The 14,087-nt window shown below is 42.8% G+C and overlaps 1 protein-coding gene across 2 annotated transcripts in view; it reads right to left on the bottom strand.

Annotated features, from left to right (window-relative positions):
• LOC138651300 (myelin-associated glycoprotein-like) overlaps positions 1–14,087 on the bottom strand; it is a 34,522-nt gene that overhangs the window by 15,109 nt on the left and 5,326 nt on the right. For both annotated transcript variants that reach the window (XM_069741388.1, XM_069741389.1), the window contains exons 6-9: positions 8,399–8,498; positions 6,864–6,894; positions 6,640–6,678; positions 3,385–3,459 (exon numbers count right to left, since the gene is read on the bottom strand). In XM_069741388.1, coding sequence (XP_069597489.1) covers positions 3,385–3,459; positions 6,640–6,678; positions 6,864–6,894; positions 8,399–8,498 — 245 coding nt within the window. The remainder of the gene's footprint in view (positions 1–3,384; positions 3,460–6,639; positions 6,679–6,863; positions 6,895–8,398; positions 8,499–14,087) is intronic.

The following is a 14,087-nucleotide window of genomic DNA, read 5'->3' as shown; positions in this document are numbered from 1 at the left end:
GGTGTTCCCCAGGTTGCCTTTCCTGAGCTTCGATCTTCCGGCTCTCGTTTAGTAGTTCTTGGAAACTACACTGCATTAGGCCTTCAAATTGGGTATGGGGTGTAGAGAGAGGGTGTGTTACACTCCAAGGTGTTCCCCAGGTTGCCTTTCCTGAGCTTCGATATTCCGGCTCTCGTTTAGTAGTTGTCGGAAACTACGCTGCATTAGGCCTACAAATTGGGTATGGGGCGTAGAGAGAGGGTGTGTTACACTCCAAGGTGTTCCCCAGGTTGCCTTTCCTGAGCTTCGATATTCCGGCTCTCGTTTAGTAGTTGTCGGAAACTACGCTGCATTAGGCCTACAAATTGGGTATGGGGTGTAGAGAGAGGGTGTGTTACACTCCAAGGTGTTCCCCAGGTTGCCTTTCCTGAGCTTCGATCTTCATGCTCTCGTTTAGTAGTTGTCGGAAACTACGCTGCATTAGGCCTACAAATTGGGTATGGGGTGTAGAGAGAGGGTTTGTTACACTCCAAGGTGTTCCCCAGGTTGCCTTTCCTGAGCTTCGATCTTCCGGCTCTCGTTTAGTAGTTGTTGGAAACTACGCTGCATTAGGCCTTCAAATTGGGTATGGGGTGTAGCGAGAGGGTGTGTTACACTCCAAGGTGTTCCCCAGGTTGCCTTTCCTGAGCTTCGATCTTCCGGCTCTCGTTTAGTAGTTCTTGGAAACTACACTGCATTAGGCCTTCAAATTGGGTATGGGGTGTAGAGAGAGGGTGTGTTACACTCCAAGGTGTTCCCCAGGTTGCCTTTCCTGAGCTTCGATATTCCGGCTCTCGTTTAGTAGTTGTCGGAAACTACGCTGCATTAGGCCTACAAATTGGGTATGGGGTGTAGAGAGAGGGTGTGTTACACTCCAAGGTGTTCCCCAGGTTGCCTTTCCTGAGCTTCGATATTCCGGCTCTCGTTTAGTAGTTGTCGGAAACTACGCTGCATTAGGCCTACAAATTGGGTATGGGGTGTAGAGAGAGGGTGTGTTACACTCCAAGGTGTTCCCCAGGTTGCCTTTCCTGAGCTTCGATCTTCATGCTCTCGTTTAGTAGTTGTCGGAAACTACGCTGCATTAGGCCTACAAATTGGGTATGGGGTGTAGAGAGAGGGTTTGTTACACTCCAAGGTGTTCCCCAGGTTGCCTTTCCTGAGCTTCGATCTTCCGGCTCTCGTTTAGTAGTTGTTGGAAACTACGCTGCATTAGGCCTTCAAATTGGGTATGGGGTGTAGCGAGAGGGTGTGTTACACTCCAAGGTGTTCCCCAGGTTGCCTTTCCTGAGCTTCGATCTTCCGGCTCTCGTTTAGTAGTTCTTGGAAACTACACTGCATTAGACCTTCAAATTGGGTATGGGGTGTAGAGAGAGGGTGTGTTACACTCTAAGGTGTTCCCCAGGTTTCCTTGCCATTGCTTCGGTCTTCCGACTCTCGTTTAGTAGTTGTAGAAAAGTACACTGCATTAGGCCATACAAAATGGGTATGGGGTGGAGAGAGATGGTGTGTTACACTCCAAGGTGTTCCCCAGGTTGCCTTTCCTGAGCTTCTATCTTCAGGCTCTCATTAAATTGTGGTTAAATGGAACAACTGCAATTGGCGTACTAGTTGGTTTGGGGCCTACTATCGGTGTCTGCCACTCCTTGCTGTTCTCCTCCACTGAACAAAGCTGTGCCGCCTGTTTACTACGGTTGCCAATTTTGAACTGCATTTCGACTACTTACTGATTTGGCCCTACTCTCTGTGTCAGCCTCTCATTCCAGTTGTCCTCCACTGCAATGCCCCCTGGTTATTCCTGTGTTACCAATTTTGAACTGCATTTAGCCCACTTTCTTCTTTGGGCCTATATCTGTGTTTCCACTTCATCGTGCCCATTGCCCAGCCAGTGATAGATGAGTCTGCTGGTACATTGACCCATAACGCAACATTCCCCGTGCACGCTACACAACAACATTGTGACCCTGCTGAAAGTCAGGTTGCTCTTCCCGCATACCATACCACCTTACACGGGGACAAAGAGGAAGGTGCAGATGAAAGTGCAGGTTCCTTCATCAGGTGGGGGGAGGAATACTAGTTGGCGACGTCACTGGCACAGGGCCTCTCATAGTACGCAAAAGTGTTGCTGCCGGTGGGAGGCGCCCCCGCCGTGCAAACACACCGCTGTACTTTGAGGGGCCCTGTGCCAGTGCCAATGCCAACGAGTGGGCCCCCCCTGCTTGCTCAGGTTCACAGCACTTGCAAAGTTGAAATACTTACCTCTCCCTGCTCCACTGCCGTGACGTGGTCCAGATTTCCTGGGCCCACTAATTACTTGAACCAGCCCTACCCCCCACAACTTTAGCCAAATGACCCCCAATTTCAAATGCCTTCCAATTATTATAAGGTAAATTACGCTTGACAAGCTTCATTAAGAAGAATGGATGGTTTTGACATTAAAATGGCCACTCTAGGTGTTTTCCTGGCCCCCACTCACTGCCGACTATGCTGCCCCATTGACTTGCATTGGGTTTCGTGTTTCGGTCGATCCCGACTTTACGTCATAATCGGCCGATTTCACTCGACCCGACTTTGGACATAGTCGGGTTTCGCAAAACCCGGCTCGACTCTAAAAAGGTCAAGGTCGCTCAACTCTAGTGTTGAGCGATACCGTCCGATACTTGAAAGTATCGGTATCGGATAGTATCGGCCGATACCCGAAAAATATCGTATATCGCCGATACCGATATCCGATACCAATACAAGTCAATGGGACATCAAGTATCGGAATGTATCCTGATGGTTCCCAGGGTCTGAAGGAGAGGAAACTCTCCTTCAGGCCCTGGGATCCATAGTGAGGTGTAAAATAAAGAATTAAAATAAAAAATATTGATATATTCACCTCTCCGGCGGCCCCTGGACATCACGCTCGTAACCGGCCGGCTTCTTTGTTTAAAATGAGCGCCTTTAGGACCTGCGAATGATGTCACGGCTTCTGATTGGTCGCGTGCCGCTCATGTGACCGCCACGCGACCAATCAGAAGCCGCGACGTCATTCTCAGGTCCTCAATTCCTAGAATTAGGAGTTTAGTGAATGAGAATGACGTCGCGGCTTCTGATTGGTCGCGTGGCGGTCACATGGGCGGCACGCGACCAATCAGAATCCGCGACGTCATTCTCAGGTCCTAAAGGCGCTCATTTTAAACAAAGAAGCCGGCCGGTTACCAGCGTGATGTCCAGGGGCGCTGCCGGAGAGGTGAATATACCAATATTTTTTATTTTAATTCTTTATTTTACACATCCCTATGGATCCGATACCGATACCCGATACCCGATACTTGCGGTATCGGAATGCTCAACACTAATCATCATACATTGTTAAACAGTTACCTGTAAATGATTATAGTCACTGGTAATATCGCTTTTCACCAGGTCAGTGTATATGTGATTTGGAGATGTTTCAGTCTGAAAAAAGAAAAGAATTGATGTAAGATGAAGGTTAAGTGAGAAATGTAAGATTCCAAAAATCGGTCACTGTGAACCTTCCTATTAACTGGATTAAAAAATCTTGGCCTCCTGCCCCTACTCCGGCATGACCACTGCAAGGAGGAGCTTTTTAATATAAGCAGTCATTTATATAGTTAATTTATTTATTTTTATTTTTTTGGGGAACAAATGCATGACCGATAGCACAAAAAAAATTATTGTTCAAAGTCCTAGCCTAGTTTAAAGAGGTCCGGGGGTTTCAGTGCGTGGTGGTGGTAGGAAGCGTAAATGAGTACCATGCAGTTGAAATGCCTGAAATGTGAGTGGAGATGTCTAAAATGGTGGGCAGCCCGCTGCCATTTTGCTGAGTTTGCGTGACGTAAAAGTAAAAAAAAAACTGAATTCTGGAGAATATGGATTTTTTTTTTTTTTAATGTTTAAAATTCAAATAGAATTTTGTTCCACTTGAATAAGTTCACCCAACTCTATACAGCAGGTGCAACTGAACATTCTTATTTTATGTTATGATGATGGATTTATATGTCACAAGCCCAATCCCCTCACTCCTTATAATGTGTCTGTAACAATTTCACTGTTCCTTATAGTGTTTCCGCACAATCTCCCACCCCCTCATACTGTGTTTGCACCAATTCCCGGACCCCCATCCTCAGTGTGTCCACAACAATCCACACTCTGCTCCTCATAGTGTGTCGTCACAAATCCCTCCTAGCATTGTGTCACCGCCAATCCCACACCCCCCACTTGCTCCTCATGTCGTCTTAAATTTCATTTTCTCCTCCAATTACAGTAAATCTTTGGTGTCTTCAGCTTCAGAGGAGCACTTACCAGACCAATGTTCACCGCGCCTCTGCGTTGCTGGAGAGGGACATCATCAGCATGATTAGCTAACCTGGTCACACTGCTGACGCCTTCCTGACCCGGATGTGCCACTGCTCAGGGCTTCAATTGTGCTAGAGTCTGATCGACACACGTATAATTTATTGTTTATCTAAGTTCTCTTTTAGCTTGACAGCTGGCACAGAGAGCGTCCAGCTCCTACTCTGGTTGGAAGGCAAAATGTAGCAGCCGGGAAACACGTTGAACCACCGCATCAGGCGACCTGACAGTACCCCCATCAAATACTGTCCGGGATGTGTAAAAATGGCTGAGGCTTCCTACTGTGTCTGCGCCTGGGAGATCCCTGCGCATACCCAGAAATGTCCCAGCCATAGTTATGGCTAAAAGTTTGGGCTTAGTGTGAGGATGCCCTAGGTTTCAGTGTGCCACAGTGGTAAGAAGTGGCTCAAAAGACCATACGCGGGACAGTGAGCAGTGGAGATGAGCAATGAGGTGAGTATTGGCAGTTTCAAAGTTTTTCCACTAATGCTTATTATGCTCTGAGTTCTCTTCAGACCTTAGACCAAAATATGCAACATTTAATTTATGCAGAATAAATTTGCAGATAAATGTATTTCCTATTAAAATTGTCACGGCATGACTAGGGGATAACAAGTGTGACCCTCAGGCAAAGCGGTCCCTACCTACCCCTGTCCCCAAGATTACCCCTGAAGGTGGGGATGCCTGTGCCTCGTCCCTTACCATGCTCCTAAACAGGAGGAAATATAAACAAAACAGACAGGGCAAAACAGAAGCACAGACACACCGCACATTCTGAGGGAAATACCCTAAGAATAAAAGTGTAAAGCCCGTGAGGCAATAAAGCCATATAAATATACTAAGGAAAAAGGAAAGAGTTAAGCAAACACAACTCACAACAACTTTGGAAATAACCACTAGTAACCGGGATGTGTCCACCTCTACCAACCTGGATAGAAAAACTATTGCTGGCATCAACTGCATATCAGAGCAAGCTTAAATAGGGAAAGGGCAGACATGACTGGTTTTCCTGCAGCATGTGACCAAAGGCAATCAGCAACCTCAACTCCACAAATATTTAACTTGCTACCCTGGTTAGGAGCTGTAGCTCTTTGAGTTGACACCAGAGTCACTCTACGCTGATCATAGCTAACAATGGAGTTACAAGGAGCAATGTAAGAATCTGTGGAATCTGAAGACCCTGACGCCACCATGACAGGTGGTGAAGATTGGAAAACCTCCTTGTGACAAAAATCTTGTGCAATTGGCAAATGTGAATCTCATCAATTCAGCTCATCTCTAGTTTATATGATTATATTTGACACTTCTTTCTTAAGGGTAACATTACTATCATGAAATGTTTCATAATAATCTGTCCTGTGTGTATACTTGAGGAATAATACTATCTTTGGACATATAATTACTTATAGTCTACATTTTCACCAGTTGTGCTCTCTGCAGGTCCTATCTCTAAATTTGCTTTTCATTCTTAGCTGGTAGGAGAAGACTAGATGCTAAGAACTCTCCCAAACACAGCACACACAGAGGAATACTAGGTTTTAATTTCTTAGCACACAAAAAGAAGCAGCAATAGCATGGATTTTATATAGCAGTACTGATCATTGTAGATGTGTGAGGCAAAAGACTTGTTAGAAAGCTCAGCACAATCTGTAGATGTGTGAGCCAAAAGACTTGTTAAAAAAACTCAAAACAATCTTTTTGCTTTTCTCATCAACCTATTTTCTCACTTTTCATGTCTTCCCACTTTCCTCTTTATAAAGTATAATTGGCTGTGTAACTTGACCCTTCACTCTGCTGGCAGAATTGATCTGTATTTTCAAAGTGAACAGGGGTGTGGGAAAAATGGCTCATATGTGGATAGCTGGTATGGGAAGACTAGCTGCTTAGAACTTTCCCAAACACAGCACACACAGAGGAATACTAGGTTTTAATTTCTTAGCACAAAAAAAGAAGCAGCAATAGCATGGAAGACTTTTTATAGCAGTACTGATCATTGAAGATGTGTGAGGCAAAAGACTTGTTTGTAAGCTCAGCACAATCTTTTTGCTTTCCCATCAACCTATTTTCTCACTTTTTGCTTCTTCCCACTTTCCTCTCTATAAAGTATAAAAGGCTGTGTAACTTGACCCTTCATACTGCTGGCAGAATTGATCTGTATATTTAAAGTGAATAGAGGTGGTGGAGAAATGGCTCATATGTGGATAAAGAAGCAGATATTTCTGTTTTACTTCTGAAATTGGCATAATGATTAGCTGCACCCACATGTCCTTCTGTGATGGTGGTTCTTGTGGAGTTCCCAGGCTGTAAAGTAACAGAAGAAATAGTTAATGATAGAGATCATGAATTAGTGATATAATATCAATAAGCATAACTTCTAGCATTTAAGAAAAAAAATGAAAGATGTGAAAACTTTTATATTTCCTCTTAATGCCACAAACAAAAGATCAAGAGAGGAAAAATATTTAGTAGATACTAAAGACACATACCTCACTGCTCGTCAAATTTTGGCTTCTTTTTCTATTAAAAGAGAAAATAGATCACAATTGTTAACTCTGATAAGTTCTAACAGTGAATAAAAGACCAAAAAAAAAACATGTATCAATCATTGTATAACAAAAAATATAGAGAAAGTATAATGATGATCGGTAATCTCTACAAGTTCTTCGGAGCCGTTTCTGGCATTTTCAATGATGGCAGGGTTAACTTCGATCTCTGGATGGCACAATCATAGTAAGCCTCTTGTTTACTACAGATCTACTGACGTGTGCATTTTTGCCCAGATCAACATAACCCCAGAAACCAGTAGACCCTGTCTTCTGTCAGTTTTCTTTTTTTTTTTTGCCTAGTGCTAATACAAGTCCTGAGTAGAGTTGAGCGAATATGTTCAGAATCGGTTTCCGAATCTGAATTTGCCATATTCGTGCCATATTGGTACCTTAATTGTGCCAAATTTATGTTTGACGATCGATTCGGGTCATTTCTACTCCTATTGACTCCAAAGACTTTCGGCTGTGTTCGGCAAATATTGCAAAAACATTATTCGACGCCGATCGTAATCGGAACCGAATTTTGAAAAATTTGCTCAACTCTAGTCTTGAGTAATGATACCTTTTACGGGAAATTACAAAACATATGTTGAGATGAAGAATATATAAAGTTAAAACTAATGAAGAAAAACAATTTACTGGCATATCTTCAAAAAATTCTTTCTTTTATAAAACTGTTATGAACAGGTAATTCAGAACCACAATGGACCTTGAAGTTCAGAGCACACAAGGTGACCTGACATTTACCAAAAACATAGGACAAGCTCTGAGACGTGGAAACTCTGCTGACCGCAATCCCTAATCCTAACACACCACACTACAAACAACCACGCAGAGGGGCAAAAAGACCCTCCGCACCGACTCACGGTACGGAGGTGCTCCCTCTGCGTCTCAGAGCTTCCAGCAAGCAAGAAAAAACCAATATAGCAAGCTGGACAGAAAAAATACAGCAAACAAAAATAGCACAAGCAGAACTTAGCTTATGCAGGATAGAGAGGCCACAGGAACGATCCAGGAGGAAGCAAGACCAATACTAGAACATTGACTGGAGGCCAGGATCAAAGCACCAGGTGGAGTTAAATAGAGCAGCACCTAACGACTTAACCTCATCACCTGAGGAAGGAAACTCAGAAGCCGCAGTACCACTCTCATCCACCAAAGGAAGCTTATAGACAGAACCAGCCGCAGTACCACTCACGACCACAGGAGGGAGCTTGGCCACAGAATTCACAACATAAAACCATCTTTAGGGTGCATTCAGATGACCATATCAATCAGTCTGATATTAGATCGCACTGCAAAAACTGGCCGAGAGTCTCTCGCCTTACAAGTGACCGCTTCATATATTTTTATAAAGTGGTCACGCTTTGGCCGGAGAGATCGTACGTTGCGGTCTGATTTATACGGTCGCCTGAATGCAAATTTGGAGTGATTTATAAAGAGAAGACGTGATATTGACTAATAATATACTCTACCTCAAATAAAAGCAGGCAATCAATGCAAGCAGAACTAGTAGTAAGCAGATTGTTCCAATCGTTGCTGGAAGAACAACGCTACTAATGTTGGAGCTTTTATCTGTAAATAAATACAATATATAATAGGCAAACATACGATGAACTTTAAGAGGAAGCAAAAAACTGAAAGTGCATTTATTTGGTTTTAAGGAAGCCTTTACGTGGCCACAAGAAGAAATCAGAATCGCTTTGTGTGAAATTATCATTTCCCTCCAACACCGTGAGAATCTGTAACATTTTGCCAAAAATCTGACATTCGTGATTTGTAACCTGTTGTCACGGGGCTACCGCGACAGAGAGGTTCTAGAGAACCACAGCGCTCTGGGCTTTGTTCGCACACAGTGAACAGAAGCTCTTCACCTGTATTCTGACCTGGCTGCTTTGTGCCAGCAGTGCAGGAGTTAACCTTATTGTTGAGAGCTGGGCCTCTCTCAGCTGAAGTGGATTTTGTAATCTGATCCTCTATATAGACCCAGTCCTGACTTCAGCTATTGTCAGTGATCAGTTCTACTGCCTGGCTTGGAGGTTGAAGGAGCGTAGTGTTGGTGTTGGAGGTTTATTTACAGAGATTGGTGTCTGCGGTTTTGGTTGCATGTTTAACCTGTTTTCCTTCCTAGTTTATTCCTTCTCTTCCCATCTCTGTGTTTCCTCTGTGGTTGTGTGAGCATTTGGTGAGTTTGAGACTTTTAGTTACCTTGTCTGTATACCCTGTTATTTGTTGTATTTTTACACTGGTGCAGTCCACCTTCTTTGGGGGGAGAGGGGGCCACTGATAGGGCCTGCACAGGAGACAGGGATACGCTGGTGGCTCGGGCCTCCTAACCATCATAGGTACCCCTGAGATAAGGGAAAGCCAGGGCCCCATTAAAGTGGTAGGGACAGGTGCGGGTCCCAGTATGCCGTCCTGCCCCTTTAACGCCGCTTACGACGTGACACCTGTTATGTGTTTTAGACCCTATGGTAGCCTTTTTCTGAAAAAAGGGCATGATATTGGGGGAAAGAAGGGTAGTCTATCTTTCAGCGCTGTCTGCAAATCTCGGAAGTCAATGAGTATAAATTTAGACTAAACAGCCTAGCGAAGAACGAGATTTGAAGTTGAATTTAAGACTCTGCGAAAGAAGTAGAAAGTCCAGATCCAAGAACGTGCAGTAATCTTTACTTGTGGATATATATACGAAGAATAAAACGATAGAGACATGGTTAAAACATCAACGTGTTTCAGGTTCACCACACCGTCTTCCTGAAAAAGGATATTACGCACCTGAAACACGTACATGTTGTAATCAAGTCTCTGTCATAATATTTTAATCTACAAATAAAAATTATGTAAAAAAGGACCAATCATCTCACCTGTCCGGGGGAAGGCAAAATACTCTAGTAATATAAACAGTCCAAACGATAGCCAACACTCACATCTTGTTAAAAGAATTTATTTGATCCAGTCGTATAAAAGGCATAAAAAATGGTTGAACACAACAGAATAAAAATTCAAAAAGCAGAAAAGAAATATCCACTGCGCTCTCAGGCAACATGTTTCACACCTACATGGTCCTTTAAATAAAAAAGGAGAGGAACAGCATCCAATCCAGGTGAAAAAATAGAAAAAACTTTATTCCGCCATCATACAACGTTTCGACCGATAGTGGGCTTTAAAGACCACTATCGGTCGAAACGTTGTATAATGGCGGAATAAAGTTTTTTCTATTTTTTCACATGGATTGGATGCTGTTCCTCACCTTTTTTATTTGGAGTTATTTATGTCCAATTGGGTCTATGGACTTGGACTTGGCTTTTGCTTTGGACTACATGATCCTTTGTCAAGTAAAGGACCATGTAGGTCTGAAACATGTTGCCAGGGAGCGCAACGGATATTTCTTTGTGCCTTTTTTAACTAATCGATCAATTAAGCAATTTGTTTAAGAAGATGTGAGTGCTGAAGAGAAAATAGATCACAATTGTTAACTCTGATAAGTTCTAACAGTGAATAAAAGACCAAAAAAAAAACATGTATCAATCATTGTATAACAAAAAATATAGAGAAAGTATAATGATGATCGGTAATCTCTACAAGTTCTTCGGAGCCGTTTCTGGCATTTTCAATGATGGCAGGGTTAACTTCGATCTCTGGATGGCACAATCATAGTAAGCCTCTTGTTTACTACAGATCTACTGACGTGTGCATTTTTGCCCAGATCAACATAACCCCAGAAACCAGTAGACCCTGTCTTCTGTCAGTTTTCTTTTTTTTTTTTGCCTAGTGCTAATACAAGTCCTGAGTAGAGTTGAGCGAATATGTTCAGAATCGGTTTCCGAATCTGAATTTGCCATATTCGTGCCATATTGGTACCTTAATTGTGCCAAATTTATGTTTGACTATCGATTAGGGTCATTTCTACTCCTATTGACTCCAAAGACTTTCGGCTGTGTTCGGCAAATATTGCAAAAACATTATTCGACGCCGATCGTAATCGGAACCGAATTTTGAAAAATTTGCTCAACTCTAGTCTTGAGTAATGATACCTTTTACGGGAAATTACAAAACATATGTTGAGATGAAGAATATATAAAGTTAAAACTAATGAAGAAAAACAATTTACTGGCATATCTTCAAAAAATTCTTTCTTTTATAAAACTGTTATGAACAGGTAATTCAGAACCACAATGGACCTTGAAGTTCAGAGCACACAAGGTGACCTGACATTTACCAAAAACATAGGACAAGCTCTGAGACGTGGAAACTCTGCTGACCGCAATCCCTAATCCTAACACACCACACTACAAACAACCACGCAGAGGGGCAAAAAGACCCTCCGCACCGACTCACGGTACGGAGGTGCTCCCTCTGCGTCTCAGAGCTTCCAGCAAGCAAGAAAAAACCAATATAGCAAGCTGGACAGAAAAAATATAGCAAACAAAAATAGCACAAGCAGAACTTAGCTTATGCAGGATAGAGAGGCCACAGGAACGATCCAGGAGGAAGCAAGACCAATACTAGAACATTGACTGGAGGCCAGGATCAAAGCACCAGGTGGAGTTAAATAGAGCAGCACCTAACGACTTAACCTCATCACCTGAGGAAGGAAACTCAGAAGCCGCAGTACCACTCTCATCCACCAAAGGAAGCTTATAGACAGAACCAGCCGCAGTACCACTCACGACCACAGGAGGGAGCTTGGCCACAGAATTCACAACATAAAACCATCTTTAGGGTGCATTCAGATGACCATATCAATCAGTCTGATATTAGATCGCACTGCAAAAACTGGCCGAGAGTCTCTCGCCTTACAAGTGACCGCTTCATATATTTTTATAAAGTGGTCACGCTTTGGCCGGAGAGATCGTACGTTGCGGTCTGATTTATACGGTCGCCTGAATGCAAATTTGGAGTGATTTATAAAGAGAAGACGTGATATTGACTAATAATATACTCTACCTCAAATAAAAGCAGGCAATCAATGCAAGCAGAACTAGTAGTAAGCAGATTGTTCCAATCGTTGCTGGAAGAACAACGCTACTAATGTTGGAGCTTTTATCTGTAAATAAATACAATATATAATAGGCAAACATACGATGAACTTTAAGAGGAAGCAAAAAACTGAAAGTGCATTTATTTGGTTTTAAGGAAGCCTTTACGTGGCCACAAGAAGAAATCAGAATCGCTTTGTGTGAAATTATCATTTCCCTCCAACACCGTGAGAATCTGTAACATTTTGCCAAAAATCTGACATTCGTGATTTGTAACCTGTTGTCACGGGGCTACTGCGACAGAGAGGTTCTAGAGAACCACAGCGCTCTGGGCTTTGTTCGCACACAGTGAACAGAAGCTCTTCACCTGTATTCTGACCTGGCTGCTTTGTGCCAGCAGTGCAGGAGTTAACCTTATTGTTGAGAGCTGGGCCTCTCTCAGCTGAAGTGGATTTTGTAATCTGATCCTCTATATAGACCCAGTCCTGACTTCAGCTATTGTCAGTGATCAGTTCTACTGCCTGGCTTGGAGGTTGAAGGAGCGTAGTGTTGGTGTTGGAGGTTTATTTACAGAGATTGGTGTCTGCGGTTTTGGTTGCATGTTTAACCTGTTTTCCTTCCTAGTTTATTCCTTCTCTTCCCATCTCTGTGTTTCCTCTGTGGTTGTGTGAGCATTTGGTGAGTTTGAGACTTTTAGTTACCTTGTCTGTATACCCTGTTATTTGTTGTATTTTTACACTGGTGCAGTCCACCTTCTTTGGGGGGAGAGGGGGCCACTGATAGGGCCTGCACAGGAGACAGGGATACGCTGGTGGCTCGGGCCTCCTAACCATCATAGGTACCCCTGAGATAAGGGAAAGCCAGGGCCCCATTAAAGTGGTAGGGACAGGTGCGGGTCCCAGTATGCCGTCCTGCCCCTTTAACGCCGCTTACGACGTGACACCTGTTATGTGTTTTAGACCCTATGGTAGCCTTTTTCTGAAAAAAGGGCATGATATTGGGGGAAAGAAGGGTAGTCTATCTTTCAGCGCTGTCTGCAAATCTCGGAAGTCAATGAGTATAAATTTAGACTAAACAGCCTAGCGAAGAACGAGATTTGAAGTTGAATTTAAGACTCTGCGAAAGAAGTAGAAAGTCCAGATCCAAGAACGTGCAGTAATCTTTACTTGTGGATATATATACGAAGAATAAAACGATAGAGACATGGTTAAAACATCAACGTGTTTCAGGTTCACCACACCGTCTTCCTGAAAAAGGATATTACGCACCTGAAACACGTACATGTTGTAATCAAGTCTCTGTCATAATATTTTAATCTACAAATAAAAATTATGTAAAAAAGGACCAATCATCTCACCTGTCCGGGGGAAGGCAAAATACTCTAGTAATATAAACAGTCCAAACGATAGCCAACACTCACATCTTGTTAAAAGAATTTATTTGATCCAGTCGTATAAAAGGCATAAAAAATGGTTGAACACAACAGAATAAAAATTCAAAAAGCAGAAAAGAAATATCCACTGCGCTCTCAGGCAACATGTTTCACACCTACATGGTCCTTTAAATAAAAAAGGAGAGGAACAGCATCCAATCCAGGTGAAAAAATAGAAAAAACTTTATTCCGCCATCATACAACGTTTCGACCGATAGTGGGCTTTAAAGACCACTATCGGTCGAAACGTTGTATAATGGCGGAATAAAGTTTTTTCTATTTTTTCACATGGATTGGATGCTGTTCCTCACCTTTTTTATTTGGAGTTATTTATGTCCAATAGGGTCTATGGACTTGGACTTGGCTTTTGCTTTGGACTACATGATCCTTTGTCAAGTAAAGGACCATGTAGGTCTGAAACATGTTGCCAGGGAGCGCAACGGATATTTCTTTGTGCCTTTTTTAACTAATCGATCAATTAAGCAATTTGTTTAAGAAGATGTGAGTGCTGAATATAGTTTGGACTGTTGCACAAGTAAAGATCCTGTACATTCGTGTAGCTTCACTTTCTACATTTTTCACGGATTCTGAGCCTAGACCTTTGCTCGTTGACAGAACAGAACTACCGAGCACATCCCGGTCTGCACGAATTCACAAGGTTCCAACCATTGTCTTATCTAAGCTGCTCATGCACATTAGATGGCTGTTGGCTGAACGATCCAGTATAGATATGTATCACAGATTAGCATTGTT

This window comes from Ranitomeya imitator, chromosome 10 (genome assembly GCF_032444005.1).
Source record: "Ranitomeya imitator isolate aRanImi1 chromosome 10, aRanImi1.pri, whole genome shotgun sequence".
In the NCBI taxonomy this organism is placed as follows: domain Eukaryota; kingdom Metazoa; phylum Chordata; class Amphibia; order Anura; family Dendrobatidae; genus Ranitomeya; species Ranitomeya imitator.
The sequence above is the reverse complement of the archived record's forward strand: the minus strand, read 5'-3'. Positions and strand labels throughout refer to the sequence as shown.